Source organism: Castanea sativa, chromosome 3 (genome assembly GCF_040712315.1).
Source record: "Castanea sativa cultivar Marrone di Chiusa Pesio chromosome 3, ASM4071231v1".
Classification (NCBI taxonomy): domain Eukaryota; kingdom Viridiplantae; phylum Streptophyta; class Magnoliopsida; order Fagales; family Fagaceae; genus Castanea; species Castanea sativa.
The window spans coordinates 25,175,668-25,196,013 of NC_134015.1; the positions used below are offsets into that span (position 1 = coordinate 25,175,668).

The 20,346-nt window shown below is 33.8% G+C and overlaps 3 protein-coding genes across 3 annotated transcripts; 2 read left to right on the forward strand and 1 right to left on the reverse strand.

The window, feature by feature from the left end:
* The first annotated feature begins 402 nt into the window (after positions 1–402).
* Positions 403–6,780, forward strand: LOC142628738 (uncharacterized). The gene is made up of 6 exons (XM_075802781.1): positions 403–593; positions 2,206–2,275; positions 5,707–5,963; positions 6,049–6,133; positions 6,226–6,612; positions 6,703–6,780. The coding sequence occupies exons 3-6, from the start codon at positions 5,875–5,877 to the stop codon at positions 6,778–6,780; spliced, it is 639 nt and encodes a 212-aa protein (XP_075658896.1). The 5' UTR covers positions 403–593; positions 2,206–2,275; positions 5,707–5,874.
* Positions 3,303–5,809, forward strand: LOC142628737 (uncharacterized). Its single transcript, XM_075802780.1, has 4 exons — positions 3,303–3,786; positions 3,895–4,676; positions 4,797–5,611; positions 5,707–5,809. The coding sequence occupies exons 1-4, from the start codon at positions 3,303–3,305 to the stop codon at positions 5,807–5,809; spliced, it is 2,184 nt and encodes a 727-aa protein (XP_075658895.1).
* A 7,046-nt stretch (positions 6,781–13,826) lies between the features above and the next one.
* Positions 13,827–18,590, reverse strand: LOC142628065 (receptor protein kinase TMK1-like). The gene is made up of 2 exons (XM_075802023.1): positions 15,956–18,590; positions 13,827–14,792 (listed from the first exon to the last, which is right to left on the reverse strand). Exons 1-2 carry the CDS (start codon positions 18,249–18,251, stop codon positions 14,260–14,262), a joined length of 2,829 nt encoding a protein of 942 aa, XP_075658138.1. The 5' UTR covers positions 18,252–18,590; the 3' UTR covers positions 13,827–14,259.
* Between the last annotated feature and the right edge of the window lie 1,756 nt (positions 18,591–20,346).

A 20,346-nucleotide genomic window follows, 5' to 3' on the forward strand; every position in this document is an offset into this window, starting at 1 on the left:
TTGTTTTTTCCCCTACACGTTTTTCATTGTTTTGTTTCTTCTCATTTCTTATTTTTCTCAGACAAACTTCCTTTTCCACTTTTACATTCTCCCCCTCCCCTTATCACTTCTACAAGCTCCTCTCTAGCCACCACCCATTGCATATAGTGGCATATATTTTCTTTATAGCGACGTCGCTATAGCTATTAAAGAACAACCACCATATAATCCAAAAAATCTATAACAACGTTTCGAAAATGTCGCTATATGTTTCCCCAAAATTTTCGCCTTTTTTCCACACTAAATTTCGTTGACTTTTCAGTTCCCCCGTATTTTGTCCCTCCTTTTTCCTTTTTTTTTTTTTTTTTTTGTTTTTGTTTTTTCCCCTACACGTTTTTCATTGTTTTGTTTCTTCTCATTTCTTATTTTTCTCAGACAAACTTCCTTTCCCACTTTTACATTCTCCCCCTCACCTTATCACTTCTACAAGCTCCTCTCTAGCCACCACCCATTGCCACCAACATAGCCACCGCGGCCATCGTCAACCTCCACTACCACCTACTGCCACCACCATACTTTTTCCCTCTTTTTTGGTGTTCAAGTGTCTTTAAAGTGTAAGTCTTTGTGTTTTAGCTTATGGGTTTGCTTTGATTTTTTTTTCTTTAATGGGTCATGGAGTCTTTTTGTTTTGGCTTATGGGTTTGCTTTGATCTAGTTTTTCTTTAATGGGTCATGGAACTTTTGTACTAATTTTTGTTGTTTGCTTGTTTTGGTTGGATTTTGGTATAGAAAACACTTATTCAAATTTGGATTTTGAGCAAAAAGACCTGATCATCAAAGGCTAAATCATTGCAAGTTTATATATAAGTTTGTAAATCTTGAGATTATTTTTTTTTTTTTTTAAAGGCCACTGCCCACTAATGTGTACAAGGAAAATGTGAAAATGCTTAAACAATGATGGTAGATATAGAAGAATTACAATTTATTAATATGGTTAAACAATGATGGTATATAATGTGCCAATGCGGTTAACAAATGACCCATGGTGCACTATGCTATGTTACCTGTAGATAGTTATTGGATGACAATAATTAATTGCATTATTTATTTTTGAAGAACAATAATGCAATGTGTTGTTATTATGAATATTTAAATTAATGAAAAGATTATCTTGTCACATATATCACACACCTCTATCTTGTATACTTGATGTGTGTCTATATATATAGATTATTAATGATTTATGTTAAATGTTAGATTGGATTGACTTGTTTTTTTAAAGGTATAATTGTATCTAAAAAAAATTTTAAAAAGTAAATAAATTGTTAAGTTCCACCCAAAACTAAAGGCCTTTTATTATTATTAAAAAAAAATAAGGATTCTTCCATTAGATGAGGATTTCTACTTAAAAATTATGTTTTCAACGTGTTATCATTATTCTTTATATATATATATATTTATGTATATGCTTGCTTTAGTTTTTATTTTTTCATTGAATGCAGAGAATGAGAATGAGAATGAGAGAGAATTAGTTTTTATTAAGTTGTGTTTGTGTGTGTGTTATTATATTAGAAATTACAATTATTACATTATATGAAATTATAGTAAGGAACAATTATTACATTATATTAGAAATTACATATGGTACTACTACTACTAGATTCATGCATTCTTCTTGATAGCCGAAATGTATGACTCCATTGGCATTCATGAATTGTCAAAAAGTAAGGAACAATAAATGCAAGCTTGGCAATAAATGCATGCATATGTTAGAAAGTTTGACTTGATCAACAAAACCAAAGACATGCAATTTATTGACTTCTAAAGTCTTGCATTATTTTTAATGTGCTGGAACTATTGACTCATTATATATATATATATATATATATATATATATATATATATATATATATATATATATATATATATTATTACTAAATTTTCATGTACCATGACTCATTAAAATTTTCTGCAATAGTATTCTCATATGCAAAATTTGGATGATTTGGAGTACCTTTTTCAATTGAGACATTTATGCATAATGGGTAAGTTTCCTTATGTGTACCAAATGACAAAGTTTGGATACAATTAAGCATCAAATATTTTCTGCAAAGTGGTCCTTAATTTTTTTGCCTAATTGTTCCAAGTCCTAACTCATAAAATTTTTTTACAATGGCACCTTTATTTGCCTTCCACATCATTTAATTGTCCTATTTCATTTTGCAGGTTAAGTACTCATTTATTGTGATAAGCTTGGACTTTTTTGGAAAGGTGATTGCTGGCTTGAGCATAATAAGTAATTTTTGCTTAAAACTTTGTACTTGAAGTGTTAATAATTGTGTTGGGGTGGATTGTTGAGTTTGAGCAAGCGGGTGACTTGCATGGTGTTATAAGGTGGTTTACATTCATATTAGAAGTGTTTACTTCTTTTTGAAAATTTGGATGTTGTTATGTTTGTTGATTACTTTTTGGACTTCAATACTTGTAAGTATTCTATATTATTATATTGATAATTGTATTGGGTGGATTGTTGTGTTGGAGTAAACATGTGGCTTGCATGGTGTTATAAGGTTGTTACAATTGATATTGGGAGTGTTTATTAAATTTGGAAATTTGGATGTATATGGTTGAGTTATATTTTTTTATTACTTTTTGAACTTCAATACTTATAAACATTCTATATTTGTGATTATGATAATTGCGTTGGGGTGGATTATTGAGTTAGAGCAAGCGGGTAGCTTACATGGTACTATAAGACGGTTTACATCCACATTGGAAGTGTTTACTATTTTTTGAAAATATGGATGAATATTTTTTGAGTTATATTTGTTGATTACTTTTTGGACTTTAATACTTGTAAGCATTTTATTTTTGTGATTACGACAATTGTATTGGAAGGATTGTTGTGTTGGAGCAAGCGGGTGGCTTGCATTGATATTGTTATATTGATAATTGTTTTGTGGTGGATTGTTTAGTTGGAGCAAGCGGGTGGCTTGCATTGATAATTGTTTTGTGATAGATTGTAGTTTGATTATTTCATTTCTTTCACATGTTGAACATGCAAACTAAATGGAAATTATCAAGAGATATTGATTAGTTACCAAATGTATTAATAAATAACTTATGAATTTTGACTCCTTATGCCTACAGTTAGGACCTTGGTGTGACTTGCAAGTCATTTTCTCAAATTTGAAAATTTAGCCTCGTTTTCTTAGAAGCATAGGTTTGTTTTGTTAGAGTAATTCAAATATGGACTAATGGTTGGTTTATTCTTTCATGATATCGTGCTATAGGTATTTATTGTGTAAATTTGTTCTATAGCTATGGACAAGAGTTGGATGGACATTAGAGATAGGACATCTGTGAGTTATAGAAATGGAGTTGCACAGTTCTTGAATTTTGCATCTCAACATGCACAACGAGATGGTACGATTGTTTGTCCATGTCAAAAATGTGCACATTCAACAATGCTGGCTATAGATGTTGTACAAATTCATCTAGTATCACATGGGATTTGTAGGGGTTATCGACGTTGGACTTTTCACGGGGAATCATCATTTAGAAAGACTTCTGTTAGATCTCCTAGTACCTCTGTCCAAGAAAACTCAAATGAAAATAGTAATATGCGTGAAATGTTGCATCACATGTTCCCTATGCATGATATGGTGCCCGAACCAATGGAAGAAGATATGGCATCAGATCATGTGGTAGGAGGCCCTGGTGTGGAACAACCTACACAAGGTCCTAACGAAGAGTCACTCCAATTTCTCAAATTGCTCAAACATGTTGAGGAACCTTGTTATGAAGGTTGTACAAAGTTTAGCAAATTGTCAGTTATTGTGTATCTGTACCACTTGAAGTGTCTACTTGGTTGGAGCAACAAATCAGTCACCTTCTTGCTTTAATTTTTGCAAGAGCTACTACCTTCAAGTGCGAAGTTGCCAAAAGACTGTTATGAGGCAAAAAAAATTATTAAGGATCTGGGTTTGAGTTATGAGAAGATTGATGCTTGCCCCAACAATTGTATGTTGTTTTGGAAGGAAAATTTCAACCTTGAAGCTTGCTCAAATTGTAACCATTCAAGGTGGGCAAGCAAAGAGGCCGGAGTTCCAAAAAATACAAATGCTCCTTCCAAGAAGGTAAAGAAGAAAGCTGCAAAGATCTTGAGGTGGTTCCCTTTGAAGCCAAGGTTGAAACGATTGTTTATGTCTACCGAAGAAGCTTCCCACATGAAATGGCATGTTGATGGTCGTACAAATGACGGGTTAATGAGGCATCCTGCTGACTCTGAAGCTTGGAAGTCATTTGACTCTAAGTATGTAGAATTCTCACCCGAGCCTCGTAATATTAGACTTGGATTAGCAGCTGATGGATTCAACCCGTTCTCCTATATGAGTACTGCTTATAGTACTTGGTCTGTCATGTTGGTCCCATACAATCTTCCTCCTTGGATGTGTATGAAAAGGGCTTATTTCATGTTATCACTATTGATTCCTGGTCCAACCTCTCTTGGGAACGATATAAATGTGTACTTACAGCCCTTAATACAAGAACTCAAGGAATTATGGGATGTTGGAGTAGAAACGTTTGATGTGTCTTCCAATAGCTTATTTCAAATGCATGCAGCATTGTTATGGACCATAAATGATTTTCCAGCATATGCTAATCTTTCAGGTTGGAATACCAAAGGTGCTCTTGCATGTCCTTCTTGTAACTACAATCCTTAATCTCGTTGGTTAAAACATGAAAGAAAATTCAACTATATTGGATATAGGCGATTCTTGGATAGTGATCATGAATTTCACAATCATGATAAGGAGTTTGATGGGCGTGAAGATTTTAGTCAAGCTCTTGTTGTAGTGTCAAGAAGTGAAATCATTGCACAAACAGAACCTGTGGTTGATGTTGTTTTTGGGAAGAAAAAAGTTAATTTGACAAATAAGAGAAAAAGAGGGGAGGAAGCCTTGTGTATATGGAAGAAGAGAAGTATATTTTTTAGCTTGCCTTATTGGGAGAATCACAGGTTGCGTCACAATCATGATGTGATGCATATAGAAAAAAAAAATGTGGTTGACAATGTAATTGGCACAGTGTTGAACATGGATGGAAAGACGAATGATAACTTAAAGGCACGCCTTGACTTAGAAGAAATGGGTATAAGAAGTGAACTTTATCTTGAGGAGCTTGGTAGTGATAAGACATATAAGCCACCTGCTTGCTTTGAAATGACTACTAGTGAAAAAGATAGTTTTTTGCAAATTTTGAAGGGTGTAAGTGTGCCGGATGGCTATGCTTCAAATGTATCCCGTTGTGCTAAACTTAAAGAATGCAAGATTTCTGGGATGAAGAGCCATGATAGTCATATTTTAATGCAACAACTTTTTCCAATTGCTATACGTGGATCTTTGCTGGATGAAGTAAGCAAGCATTTGATTAAGTTATCTTGTTTCTTTAGGGAAATTTGTTCCAAAGTATTGAGTTTGGAAGATCTTGAGAGTCTTCAGAAGAGAATTGCAGTGACGTTGTGCGAATTGGAAAGGATATTCCCTCATTTTTTTACAATTATGGTACATCTACTCATTCATTTGACTGGCGAAGCCAAGATTGCTGGCCCAGTTCATTATCGTTGGATGTATCCCGTATAGTGGTAAGACATATATAGTAAGTTTGTGCATTTGCTTTCATTCAAATTCAATGTTCCATTGTTGATCTTCTTTATTCACATAGGTACTTGTCACGATTGAAGTCCTATGTTCGAAATAAGGCTTGTCCAGAAGGTTGTATTGCAGAAGGGTACTTAGCAGAGGAGTGCTTAATTTTATGTTCATGATATTTTAAAAATGTCGAAATTGTCTTCACCAGCCCATAAGGAATATTGAAGAATCTACAGGTGCGATGTTGAGCATCACCCTAGATTCAAAATCATGGACCCAAGCCCATCGTTATGTGCTATTTAGTTGTGATGAAATTACCCCATTTCACACGTAAGTAATTAAGACATCATTCGGTACTGCTTAATGTCATAACATAACTCAAGTTTATGATACTAACACACATTTTCCTACACAGTGTGCATAGAGATCATTTAAAGGAACTTCACCCAAATGTAGCTAATGATGGTAGTCTTGTTAACGCCGAAGCAACAAGCAACATTGTAAGTAATATCATGATTTGCTAAGTGTAATATTAAATCTATTAACATTGTTAATTTCTAATGTGTTATTGTGTTCAAATTTTGAATATTAGAAAAAAATCAACGAACTGTTGAGTGAGTCCTCAAATCGTGTGCAATCATCCGACCTTACTAGTAGTATTTTATGGGCACCAGATGATGTATATGCTCAAGTGTTTGGTAATGAGCACAATGGTCGTGTTCAGGGTGTGGGATTTGGCCCAACTCCAAGTATGCATCCTGCCAAGAGCACTACTGCAATTGCTCAAGTAAGAAGCCAAGAAAGGGATGCTGAAGTGACTCAGTTGAAGAATCAAGTGGCTTCTTTGATGGAGAAAGTGAATGGTTATGAAAACTTGGAGGAGCAAGTGACCCAATTGATGCAACTAGTGCAAAATCAGCAAAATCATTCTTTAGAAGCTAGTCGGGTATTAAATTTTACTGTTTTAAGAATGTATTTGGTGTTTAAATTTTTTAAGTATAGCAACTATTATTTTGTTACTCGAAATGATTTCTTTATGAACTTATTAGATACTTTAATTTGTATTCAGGGTGGTTTCAGTTTAGATCATCAATCTTCAACTCCTTATGGGTCACAGGCTTTATCCCATCAAGAAACTAGCGCATAGCGGTACATGCAGTGTTTTAAGGACTCCATGGGCTATTACATAGTTGAACAACCACAATTATTTTGGAACTACTGTACTTTGTTTATAATATTGCCATAGTTTGGGTGGTTGTTTTTTTTAGTATAGGTAGACAAGTGCTAGTCGGGTATTAATTTTACATACATCATATTAAGTAGTAGTAATTTTGCTTCTAAAACAAGATAATCAATTTTTGCCTTAGGCCCCAAAGGACCAAAATGCATCAAGCCGCCCCTGTTCACTCGTATAGAAAGCTTGGACTAAATTCTTGCAATTATTTACAATGCTGCTAATAAATAATAGGTTCAAGTGGGAACCATTATTGCCAACACAATCTCCATAGCATCGAGTTCTACAACTAGATAATGGATTTCCAGCTTCCTTGCTAAAATGAGACCATCTTGTAAGGCCCAAGTTTCAGCCAGCAAGCTAAAAGCTTGTCCTCATCCCTAAGGCACCATCAGTATTGAGCTTGAACCTTACACGCATTATAATTAGTAATTGCGAATGTGTTAGATTAATCAAATATTACATCCTTTACAACATATTGTGAATCCGTTTGAGAACAACTTATTTAGCTAAAATTGAAAACTTTTTGTTGAAAGTACTATAAATAAAGGTAGAAACTAACTGAAATAATACAGTAGGATCAATGAATAGTACCAAAAAGTACAATAGAACTTATAAATAATAGCAAAAATAAACTAAATAGTAAAATAAATTGACTTTAAACTCTAATCCAAAAGCATCCATTTTAGGCTAAATTGAACGTCTTTGTTCAGGGCTAGCCCTTGGGCAAGGCCACTTAGGCCATTGCCTATGGGCCTCTGCTGAAAATATATAGGCCCCGAATTTTAACTGGATAATTAGTTTTTTAAAAAATAGGTGAACTCACTCCCTTCAAGAAGAATTTTAATTATTTTAATAATTTTGGGATAATAGAATTCCAACTCATTTGAAATCCTAAATTTTTTAATAAAAATAATTTTTGTAGGCCTACCAAATAATTATTAATTATTAATATTCTATAACAACGTGAGAGTTCAAAAACAAAATTCTATCTCTCTCTTTTTTTTAAAAAAAAAATTATATATGAATCACGATATTTAATTCTCTATATCCATTTAATCTTGATTTGTTTTAGTATTAATTCATCAAATTATGTATTGAATTCATCTTTATTTTGGCAAATTGAGATTGTTAGTTGATTATGTTATAAAATGAATTTGAATTAGTGCCTTTGATAAATTATATTATATTAATTGCTTTATAATTTATTTTATTTTTTCACATTATAATTTTATGTTGTAAATAGCATTTCTTTTATAATTCTAGATATGAAAAACTTAAGAAAATGATAGAAGAATAGAAATTTTAATTGAATCTCACATAGCTCTCTTAATCTATTAGTAGGAATATATGTGTGTGTGTGTGTGTGTGTGTGTGTGTGAAATTTCATAAATTAACAAAAATTCATTAAAACATAGTTAGAATATAATGAAGTGAAACCCAACGGGAAGATAATAATGAAAATAACCATAATGAAATTTACTTGTAATATAAAAATTCCTAATAAATATAAAAAGACTAAATTCTTTTTCAAATGCATGTATTAATGATTTTTTTTTTGCTGAATGCATGTATTCATGAATTTTATTGACAATACTGTTACAATTTTTATTTTTTATTTTGTACAAAGAAGTTTTTCAAAATGAAAATTGATAAAATTCTAATTAAAATTGATATATATCATAAGAAAATAAGTGAATTAGTCATATCATCAATTGAAAAGTATATATTAGAAAAACTTGCATTTAAAAACGTAATTAATAATTTTCCATATCAAAAAGCAAGAAGATCGAACGAATTTTGAAAGAAATGTCTCATATTAAAAAAATATTTAAATAGAAAATGCCCCATTTAACATTGCTGCCTTAGGCCTTAAATTGTCTTGGGCTAGCATGTGTTTGTTATTACTTTTTTAAGAAAAGATAAATTATAAATATCACCCTCTTACTTTGCCTAAAATTCAATACACTCCTCTAACTTTACCTATGGTGGAGACTTTACTACCTTTTGATAAAGCTAAGCTATCTTGTAATAGAATGATTTGTGTTTAATCTAATTTATGGCATCATTTCACCCAAAAAAAAAAATTCAATTTAATCCTCCCATTAATCTCTGTCAAAATTTAGTCATTAAAAACCCCCAAAACGACATAATTTTGCATTGAACAAAGTTGAAAATTAACAGCACAATTCTAATAGAGACTAAAAAAAAGGCTAAATTGAACAAAATTAAAAGTTAGAGAACTAAATCAAACGAAAGTGGAGTTGGAAGATTAAATTGGAATTTCAAGCAAATTTAGAAAGTTCAATTTGTAATTTATCCCAAAAAAAAAAAAAAATCCTAACAAGAAACTTGAAAGGTTTTTTTTATTGGAAGCGTTGGGGTTAGGTCTTATGCTTTTACGAGCTTTAAAAGAGGGAAAAGCAGAACTCCAACAAATCCAACCAACTCGTTTGCTACCTTGCCTACAAGGCTAGCTAATAGATGTTAAAAAACCATAATTGAGATAGGTGCCAAACGAAAAATAGACCTAGACAGAAGAAAAAGTAGTATAAATTATTGAGGGAAAATAATAATGAAGAGGAAAAGAAAGAGTTCTCAACTTTTACGCTCTGTAAAATCCATATGTGTTATTGCCACATACTACTTTAACTAAAATGGATAGAGTCATAGAGAGGTCATATACGAAAACCAAAATGTATAGACTATAGACCACAATAAGAGCATTCTTATCAGAATTGGTTGAGAGGGATTGAGGCATAGAGCCCCGTGATCCCACTTCCAAAGTGTGCCAAGGCAAGCCACACTGGCACTGCTGAACAATTCACATACAATTGAATGCACATTGATGATGAGATTAGTTTCTGTATTGAAGCACCTGTTTGGAAAGCCACCAGTGCTCTTTTCTTTTCTTTTTCTTTTTTTTTCTTTTTTTTTTTGGGATTCAAGTATAAACAAATATTCAAAAAAAAGAGAAAAACAAATTAGAGAAAGCTGTTGAAGGTGTGCTTACAAAACTTGATGAAGTTTTATATAACAATGTTGTGCTTGTCATTGCGACTTGTAGTGGCGGAGATAGGGTTTCATTTAAGGGCCAAGATTAAAAGACAAGAATGAAAGGAAAATAAACTAAAATTTTTTAAATCTATACTAACAATAAAATAAATAAACAACAATTAATTAAATTATTTATTTCACATTATTAGAATAAATAAAAATAATCAATCTATAATAAATAACAATTAAAGTTAATCTATATACACAATTCATCCAAAAAATAATTTATATACATAAAGTTTGAACATAAGTTGCCCAACCAATCAACCCTAATGTCGTGTTGCAAATAGCTGCTAAAGTTTAAACATCTGGCAAAGTTTGGGTCCAATGTCTATTTGCCCTAGACCTGTTATGATAGTGACATGTCTCTACTTTTGTTAACATGAAATCATCCCAATAGGTCTGGTCATGGTTGTCAAAATCGCGATCCGGATCGTAAAATCGCACGATTTTACGATCCTACCTCACCAAAAAGTTTAAAATCGTAGTAGGATCGCAAAAATATTAAGATCGTAGGTAGGATCGTATAGGATCGTAGGATCGTATGGGATCCTACCGATCCTACCATTTGGCTTGAATTTTTTTATTTATTTATTTTTTTTTATTTTTATAAGTGGGATTCATTTGTGTAAACCTAAACCCACAAGTCCAACAGGTTTTAGAAGCTTAATAATGAATTGAAGTCCCAAATTTACCCCTATGTCAACATAAAATTTTTAAAAAATCTATGGTATAAATTTAACGTTTTCAAAAACAAAACCTAAACTATTTAGAAACACAAAGCTCCAGCATGCACTTCTATCCCGCGCCTCCTCAACCCTCTGTCAAAAACCCAACACCTCTCAGCCCTGTTAATGGTGAGCCATCACTGCCTTGAAGCTTTCTTAACTTAAGTTTAACGTTTTTTTTTATATAAAAAAAAAACCCAGTCAAAAACCCAGCACCTCAATCCCACGCCTCCTCCCTCTTCTGTCAAAAACCCAGAACCTCTCAGCCCTCTCAATAATGTTGTCCTGAGCCATCGCTGCCTTTAAGCTTTCTGGTAATTTGTTTTGGTAGTTAGTACTTAGTAGTTTATCATTTATTTGTACTTTGATAGTTTGATTCCATATTGTTGTGTTGTGTATATGATTTTGACAAAACTTTTAAGGTTTTTATTTTTCTATTTTGTTAACTAAATTAAGTAAAATTTGAAAAATTATGAAACATGATCTTCAGTATTTGAATCTTTGAGAAATATTAGTAAACACAATTAGTAGTTTAGAATTGCACACAACCTATTTGATGAATTCTTTGTGTGATTTTTTGAGGATGCTCTGTATCTTGGTGTCTTTTTTTTTTTTTTTTTGCAGCTCTAGTACAAATATACAATGTCTACTTTGGCTAGAAAGAAAATTAAGTGAATTTTCCATTTGTGTAGATAATATTTTGGTACTTAGTTCTAATTAAACATGTACTGAACTTTTTAGATACCTTATGTCAAAAGTTAAATATATTTTGCATCATTAGAATGACATAAGAACAATGCAGTGCATGCAAATTACATTTTATGATGCAATTTTTTTTTTAATGGATGGATTCATATTTTAAGTGATTATATAATATACAAAGTCACTATCAATAGGTTTTTTACTTAAAATTTGAAAATAGGTAGGATCTTACGATCCACGATTCGATCTTACGATCCACGATTCGATCCTACGATCTTCGATCCTACCTACCTTCCACGATCTTACGTAAGATCCCGATTTTGACAACCTTGGGTCTGGTGCATTGGATGCACTAGAACAAACCAAGTCATTGAACATTATATATGATTTTTAAAAATTAATAGAAAAGATAAATCAATGTAAAAAATATTGCAAGTATAGTAAAATGTAACATTTCTTTCTCTATTCTTCTAAGCATTTAAAATTTTGAGTTTATAGCAAAAACTGAAAATTTGAAACTATAAAAAATATTAAAAGAGAAGAAGGGGTAAAAAAAAAAAGATGTACAAGTTTTTTTTTGAGAAGCATGTACAAGTTTTTAAGGTTTTTGTGTTATAAAAGGTATAAGTTAATTGAATAATCTTGAACTTTTAATATTTACCTTGGTTCACCTTGTTTAGAATCCTAACTACAAGCCAATAGAATAGAAAAAAATATTAGGAATTTTGATCAAGTGAGTCGAGTTAAATATTAAAAGTTGAAGATTAAAAGAAACTAATATTAGTTTCATACATACATAATTCGTACCGAATATGCTTCTCAATCTCAATTCGTAGGACTTTCTCCACACAAAAAAACTCAATTCGTAGGATATTTTAAGGCCTACTTGAGGGATCGCCAATCCCCATGTGCATGAATCAATTCTACACCAACCATTAAAATGATATAAACCAAATAGATGATATTTTCGGTTGTTGAACAAAAATTAATATCTTATTTATAAGTGTCAATTTTTTTTCCCAGAAGAATTTAAGTATCAAATAATGACTTATATTTTTTGTGAAAAAAATACTTTAATTCATAATTTATTCCATGATAGTAATATTAGTTCAAACATCGTACCAATATAGAACTCACCCCAAAAAAATTTGGTCGAAATTCCGCACAATGACATTTATAGTAAAATATGAAAAATGTTAGTGTCACCAAAAAAATATCATAATTTTTGGTACAATTTAGCCCGTGGTGAATTGAGTGAATTGAGAGCAGTAAAGAAAAAAAAAATAGTAGGTTTATAAAAGTCTATATTTCTTTCTTTTATTTACAATTTGCTATATGAATAACGAATTTCAGCGAAAATTGTAATTCTTTTTTTTTAGGTGGTGGGCACCAGCAATATCTTCTTCTTTTTTGTTAAAGGCACCAGCAATGTCAGTTGGCCATAAAATCCGCTAAGTATCATACAATAATGATAAAGATGATTATTGCTGGTGAATAAAGAAGAGACATGCAGGCATGGTCGGGACTCGGAATTGGAATTGGAATTGGAATTGGAATTTATATATTACAGAACGAGGAATGCAGCTGGCATGCATATTGAACCAGTCACTCCATAAAGACACGTGTCAATACTAACGCCCTAGAAGACTATGCAGTAACATGGATTTATCATCAGTCATCATATTCATGGGGGTGAGGCTGGCTGAGTCAAAATATAACGTAAATCTCATTTTCATGACATGCTACCAAACTCTAGTATGGGATACATATAGACTCCTGCGGCTACTATTAATTATTATGTTAATCATATGGTTGACAAAGCAGTCCTCATCATTAAGGACAAAGATACCATAGAAATGGACATTTGAAAAATGACTGGGCTTCTTTTCTTTTCTTTTTTTCATTTTCTATTTTGAAATTATTTTTCCTTTAATGAAGTGCTTGTCTATTACAATTTATTGGTTAATTCATTTTTTTTCCAGTTATTTATTGAGGTATAACCTTTAAAAAAATTATGGGAGAAGGTCTGTAACTTATTAGTATATATCTAGGAATACACCAATTTATATTTCTTGGGTTATGGAGGATAATAGGATATGTTCCTATATACATCTTTTGGTTCAAAATGAGACTTGTGATGCCATTGTGCCAATGAATGACGAAGTAAAAGCAGAACAGCATGCAAAGTTAAGCACACCCTCATAACATCAATCCCCTAATTCTAAATTCTGAATCAACAGTAGGAATTGGATTCAACAGTAATTTCTGAATCCCTTAAGAGAATTTTTTTTTAATGATAGTGGGAATTAGAATTTTAAGAGCATTAGTAGGAATTGGATTCCACACATGAAATTTCATAACCAGGCAAATTTTGAGCCAAAGCATTGTCACAGAAACTTGATTGAACAATTGTTTTCATGAGATCAACTCAATGAGATGACATCAAAAAAATTAGCATTGAAATTATGTGAATGAAGGACAACTTTTGAGGATATGTATAATTCCATATAAAATTAATTAAAATTCACTGAAATCTAGTCGCAATTTGTACACCGGATAAGTGAAATTGGACCCTCCAATCATAAACTTAGTCCTTTTCTTTATGCTTGATGCACTAACAAACATCACACGGATGAACTCTATCTAACTCAGGCACAAAGGGGAAGATTAAAGACACCTCCTTGAGTTTTTCTGTCTATCTGCATATCAAGGACTTCTAAAATACCATAACATCAAAACCGCTCAAGCTGTAGGGAGGAGGGGGGAGAAAAAAAGAATCTCCATCATGGAAAAAGAGGACAAACCTCACCCAAAAAAAGGAACAAATAAGGCGCAAAGGGCAGAAGGAATAAACACGATAAATCACATGGGGCCATTAAGAATAATCCAACTTCACTCCCAAGCTTCAACGTCCATCTGATGATGCAAATGATTCTGCAAAACCAGATGGCCGATTTGGAATGCTGGTTTGGGTATTGTCTCCACTAGCAAGATATGATGACGAAGTGGATTCATTTATATTGCTCATTCCCTCAAATTCCTGCCACTTCTTGAGTGCTTGCGGTAAGGGCATATCAAGGTCAATACCATAATTGTCCTCATTATCGGGTTCAGTCGGTTTCCAGAGCTCAACAAGAGAAGAAAGCACATTCACTACATAAGCCATGTCGGGCCTCTGGTAGGGTTCTCTCCCAGTGCAGTGGCCAGCCAACTCTGCAACAGTATTAATAGTGGCAAGGCTTTCCTCGTCAAGATCAATTGTTGGGTCAATGGCCTTCTGAAATGCATCCTTGTTAAGGTACATTCTACGGAACCATGTGACAAGGTGCAAGCTTTCTTCAGGCTGGGAATCATCGAGTGCCTTTCTACCTGTGATTAGCTCCATCAAAATCACTCCAAAGCTATACAAATCAACCTTGGTAGTCACCCGTCCGGTCACTGCTCAGTCATCCATGAAAGTATAATGTCAGTACCACAAGGATTGATAATTGATCAGAAACCACAATCATTACAACAATTTATGCATTACTATGGTGAGGTATGCAGAAAAAGGCGATATAAACAAATAGGTATTATATATGAATAACAAATGTCTGCTTTAGGATTCATTTATCCCATGAGATGAATTTGCAGGGACAAAAGCCATTCCATTTTGTTTCCATAGCATTTCATTAAAGAAATGTTCAAGTACTGTCTAAAATATATCGGAGAAGAAAATAAATTTTTATGTCCTTACTCCTTAACAATGGAGACCTTGACAGCAACAAGATAAACAGAACACACAAAACAATGGAATTTACATACAAAGCGCCACCATCACACAATATTAACAGCGACATACATGGTGAACTGTCAAAACCCCTGGCCCCCAAAATAAAAGGATGACATTATATTTTGCAAACTGACTATTTATCATGCACCAAATTCTTATCTCAAAACTGCAGCATACAAAAATAACCAAATTCATGCAAACAACAGAATGGATACACATTAAACACAGGTACAAATAAAATGTAGTATAAATGAATTTAATGTCCTCTCATGAAACCAACACTAAACTTATACGCTGAAATCAATGTATCTAGCAAGGAATGAGAGCAACGTAGTACTAGTACAGGAGGCACTGCAGAAATATGAGTTTAGCTCTCATGTTTTGAGGGCGTAATGAAGACCTAACTAATCAAATAGAATATGATTTTGAGTTCAAAGATGGTGTCTTCACAAGTCACATTGCACATTATTTTCCCCACATCAATTTAATTATGTTATTTCATTCGGATTCTTAAAGATGTTTTCAGGCAGTAACATGTAAACAATTGTCTTCTTAGGAAGTGGCTCTATATTGTGAATGGTGGAATAGACAAGGGGCTGCTATTTTGCAGTCATGTAAAATGCTGTAAGCCTATGTGCCCACTCAACTTTCCACTTAGTGGTTTCTTCTGAAGGTTCAATGTTTGACTGTTGCTTAAATTCAAAAATCTAATCTTGGTTAGTCTTGGTTATTTCAAGGACAATCAGCTATAGATTTTTCTGAGCATAGAAAAGTTTAAAAAAAATTTAATACCTCTAATATTTAAGTCAAAGAAAATTTAAGAAGGTACCTGCGTATTCTGGTGCAAGATACCCAAAAGTTCCAGCTAGTTTAGTTTCAACAGAGAATTTTCCTTCTGGAGCAAGTCGAACCAGTCCAAAGTCTGACACTTTAGCCCGCATATCATCTCCAAGAAGAATGTTTGATGGTTTCAGATCCCTATGGATAAAGCTTTGATGGGCTAAACTATGCAGATATTCAACTCCCCTGGCAACATCCAAGGCAATGGTCAGCCTTCGTGTCCACTCAAGTGGTTTCAACCCCAAGTCTTTCCAGTGAAACAGATGCTGATTAAGACTCCCCTGGGGCATGTATTCATAAACAAGAAGCCTCTCATTTCCATCCAAGCAATACCCAAGAAGTGCAACTAAATGCCGGTGTCGAACCTTTGTAAGAACTGCAATCTCAGACATGAATTCAGTCTGACCCTTTTCACCCACTGGCCCTGATTCCATTCTCTTCACCGCAATCTTTGTCCCATCATGCAATTCCCCCTTGTAAACGGTTCCAAAACCCCCTCTTCCCAATATATTTTCCTCACTGAAATTGTTGGTGACACTCTTCAAAACTTGAATGGAAATTACCATATTCCCAGCCTCCACAACATGAACGTCATTGTGACCATTACTTCTGGGACTGAAAGCATCATATGCACCACCATTTGCACCATTTGGTGCAACAGTAATCTTCACAGCATCCTGGTCCCCAGAGTATTGAGGATGTATTACCACTGCTTGAGGACTTTGTACTTTACTAGAACGCTTTTTCTTTTTACTTAACCAACAGTAAACCGCAGCCCCAGCAAATAGCAGTACCACAGCACCACCAACCGAAGCCCCCACAATAACTCCAACTTTAGATTTTGTCTTACCACTCTCAGAACCACCATCACCACCACTGGATGGCGAGCCAGGAGGCGCCGGTGAAGGGGAACTACTTGTAGCCTTTCCGATATCAGGATTCCCATCCGTGTTCACCTTCACACCATTTCTAAAAGCCGGTACAGCCCCATACAATCGATTATTCGAAACGTCAAGTTCCACAAGATTAGGCAATTTTGTAAGCTCACTCGGTATAGTACCCGTCAGAGAATTACCCGATAAGATCAATTTTTGAAGCGACGGAAGCAGTGTAAAATTGGGAGAAATCGTGCCCGAAAGACCCATCTTCTGAAAATTAAGAACCGAAATGTTGCCACTTCCCACACATACAACCCCCTGCCAAGTCTTACAAGGATCATTTCCTTCCCAACTACTCGCAAACACTTTCGGATACCCAAAAGCTTTCACAACCGATAACAGAGCATTAACACGGGAATCACAAGCTTCACCGGGCACATCCGAGCAAAAACTATTAATCCCGCTCATATCTACATCCACACTACTAGGAAACTTAGGGGTCGGCCCTTGAAGCAAATTATTAGTCAAATTCACAGTTTTAAGGCTAGGGAGATTCACAAAAGAATCCGGAACAACTCCGGTCAATGAATTGTCCCTAAAACTAGCATCACTCAAGGTAGTTACTTTCGAAAAGTCCGGTATCGGACCCGTAAACTGATTCCCATGTAACCAAACACTAGTCAAGGAAGTCATGTTAGCTAAAACAGCAATAGACCCATTAAGCTTTGTGTCACCCTGTTGCCCATTTAGCCAAAGTTCCTGAATACTCGAGCCAGATAAACTTGCAGGCAATTCACCTTCTAGGTAATTGAAAGCCAAATGCAGAGTCGTCAAAGACACTAAAGAGCTTAAGTCTGGGATATTACCGGTGACGCTACAGTTGGTGGCCCTGAACGTTTGGAGTGAAGTGGCTTCCTTGATGCTTTCTGGGATGGCCCATCTTTCAAAAGGGTTGTCGTCGATGGTTATGGACTGCAACGAGGTCATGCCGGTGAAGAAATCTGAAGGGAAGCTACTGAATTGGTTGCTGTGAGCTATGATTTGAGTCAAAGAGCTTAACCCCGCGAGGCTTGGGAAATCGCCTGAGAACTGGTTCCCTTGCACCTCGAAATCGCTCAGAGCCGTAAGGTTCTGAAGCTCCTTCGGCAGTGTGCCTTGGAGATTCATGTCCTTGATTTGGATCTTCGTGACCCGGTTCGACCCGTCGCACTGTACGTTGTCCCAGTCACACGGGTTCGTCGCTGCCCATCCTAGAGACCCCGTGTCCTTTATGCTCCCTTTAAAGCTTTTCATCACCGCCGCGTCGTCGGAGTAAACAACAACCACATTGCCACACAGCACAGAAACAACGAAGAGAAAGAAAATCCTCAAAACCACATAACCACCACCCTTCTGGGTTTTTGCCATAGTTAAAAACTCACAAAATGCGGATGTTATTTCTTGGGTTTTCTCTCTCTCTCTCTGGTTCTCTGGTGCTGGTTTTCCAAAACAAACCCAGAATAGTCACGCGGCTTTCCGGGTTGTTATAATTGTTGTTATTTTTTCTTGACAAAATCAAAAGCTCTGGAGGAAAAAGAGGTGGTTTTTTTTTTCTTTTTTTTCTTAGACTTTGTTAGGGTTTATGAGACGGTGGTTACAAATAAGAAAAAGCATTTGGTTCTTTTTTCAAGAGAGGGAATACTGTTTGGAAGACGAAGCGGCGGCGGTGATAGAGCCGGGGGAAGAGGGGTAAAACACGTTTGCAGCAAAATTGGCATATAACAAGGGCCTGAATTTTTAATATTTTGATTTCTCAATCGGAACCGTTGGTTATCGTGGGTCCTGTTGAATGGACGGTGGTGATTCGGGGTGGAGTGTGCTAGTTTGTTTGGGGCAATAAGGGCTGGCAAAAATAAAGCGTGGGGTCCAGGGAGGAGGTTTAAAACCAATGGTCTGGACAGCATAACACTCTCTGTATACGGACGGTACTACACGTAATGTTTAGTGGGGGCTTAAAAGAGGTTTTGTTTTTTCTATCATTTCTTTTAGATAAGGGTTAACCTATCTTTGCTGATTTTTTTGTAATTTTTCTTTTTATGAAAACTATTTATAAGAGTATTTAACTAATTATATCCTCAGTGTCCTAAATAAATATTCTTGTTTTTAATTTCTGAATTTTATAAAATTTTAATTTTTGAATCTCTCATGTATTAATTTTTTTATATAGTAAATTTAGGAATATACCAAAATCCACAGCATTCTTAAATGTTCATTTTTTTAATTCGTCTAACAAAATTTTATTTTCACCAAATACTGATAGTGGTTCATTTATAAGTGTTAAAATGCAATTATAAATTGATATTTAAACATATTAGTCCGTTTGGATAGAACTTATTGCTGAAAACTGAAAACTAAAAACACTGTAGCAAAATAATTTTTTAATATGTAAAAAAACACTGTTCACTCTTTTTTTACTGTTTATATGCCTTGATGCACTGTTCATGTCCCATGAACAGTGCACCAAGCGCTGATCTTTAAAAAAAAAAAAAAAAAAAAACGCAGATGCATGAAGAAAAACAGGAATCCAAACGGGCAAATTGCGGATAGATTTTAGTGTATTTGTGGACGCAAACTGAAAGTTTTTGTAACCAATAGATTAACATATTTTAATAAAACTAATTTCAAAATTTCTTGTCCTTTTTGTATTTTTGTCTAATTGTCTAATTATGATAATAATAGACTAATAGCAGTGTACAAAACCTGGATAATCCTTAAAGGGATATTTTCTTCTTTTCTTTTTTTTTTTGATGTGTTACAGAGATATTTTCTGATAGACTATCCCAAACTTAAATTGCCAAACCAAACAAAAAATTATAGGTTCCGGTACAAACTTGCCTTACCTACTTGAAAAAAAAATATATATTCTTACCTTTTTAATCATATAAAAAGTTCTCTCTTTACTTCTTCTTTACGATCCAGCTGTATGGATGTTTTTCCAACTCAGAAATTACGTGTGGAGTTGTTTTCTTGAACTAGTGGGACTAGAAAAGATATTGAAGAACTGTTTATCCCTTGATTGCTTCTAGTTTGTCTCATATTTCCTTTTAGGGACCACGATGATTATGTTTAATTTCAAACATTTTTTTTGTTGTTACTTGAAAATTATTTTTTCACAATAAAAACAAACACTTGAGTTTTCATAAGAAGTTAACAAATACTTTCTGTTTGTTTCTGGAGTTTTCACAAGAAGTTAACAAATACTTTCTAGAGTTTTAACAAGAAGTTTATCATATTATTACAATTTACGTTACATGGACACAGCTAAGATATTTAAGAGTGCGTATCCGTGTAGTTACCCACTACCCATACAATTTAGATATTTAATTTATTTAAACTTTTAGCTTTTTTATGAGTACTTTAAATAACATTTTATGGGTATTATTGTATTTTTTTACTATTTATTATTGTCTTTATTATTGTTACTTAATTTACTAAACCTAAAATATTAGGTCAAAAATATTTA

Excerpts from the sequence above, each read along its gene's own strand:
- LOC142628737 (XM_075802780.1), top strand. The coding sequence starts at position 3,303 with ATGGACAAGAGTTGGATGGACATTAGAGATAGGACATCTGTGAGTTAT. Across the intron at positions 3,787-3,894 it reads TGAGGAACCTTGTTATGAAG|AGCTACTACCTTCAAGTGCG; the intron begins GTTGTACAAAGT and ends AATTTTTGCAAG. Across the intron at positions 5,612-5,706 it reads CCAGTTCATTATCGTTGGAT|GTACTTGTCACGATTGAAGT; the intron begins GTATCCCGTATA and ends TTATTCACATAG.
- LOC142628738 (XM_075802781.1), top strand. The coding sequence starts at position 5,875 with ATGTTGAGCATCACCCTAGATTCAAAATCATGGACCCAAGCCCATCGT. Across the intron at positions 6,134-6,225 it reads CCGAAGCAACAAGCAACATT|AAAAAAATCAACGAACTGTT; the intron begins GTAAGTAATATC and ends TTTGAATATTAG. Across the intron at positions 6,613-6,702 it reads CTGTTTTAAGAATGTATTTG|GGTGGTTTCAGTTTAGATCA; the intron begins GTGTTTAAATTT and ends ATTTGTATTCAG.
- LOC142628065 (XM_075802023.1), bottom strand. The coding sequence starts at position 18,251 with ATGGCAAAAACCCAGAAGGGTGGTGGTTATGTGGTTTTGAGGATTTTC. Across the intron at positions 14,793-15,955 it reads TCTTGCACCAGAATACGCAG|TGACCGGACGGGTGACTACC; the intron begins GTACCTTCTTAA and ends ATGACTGAGCAG.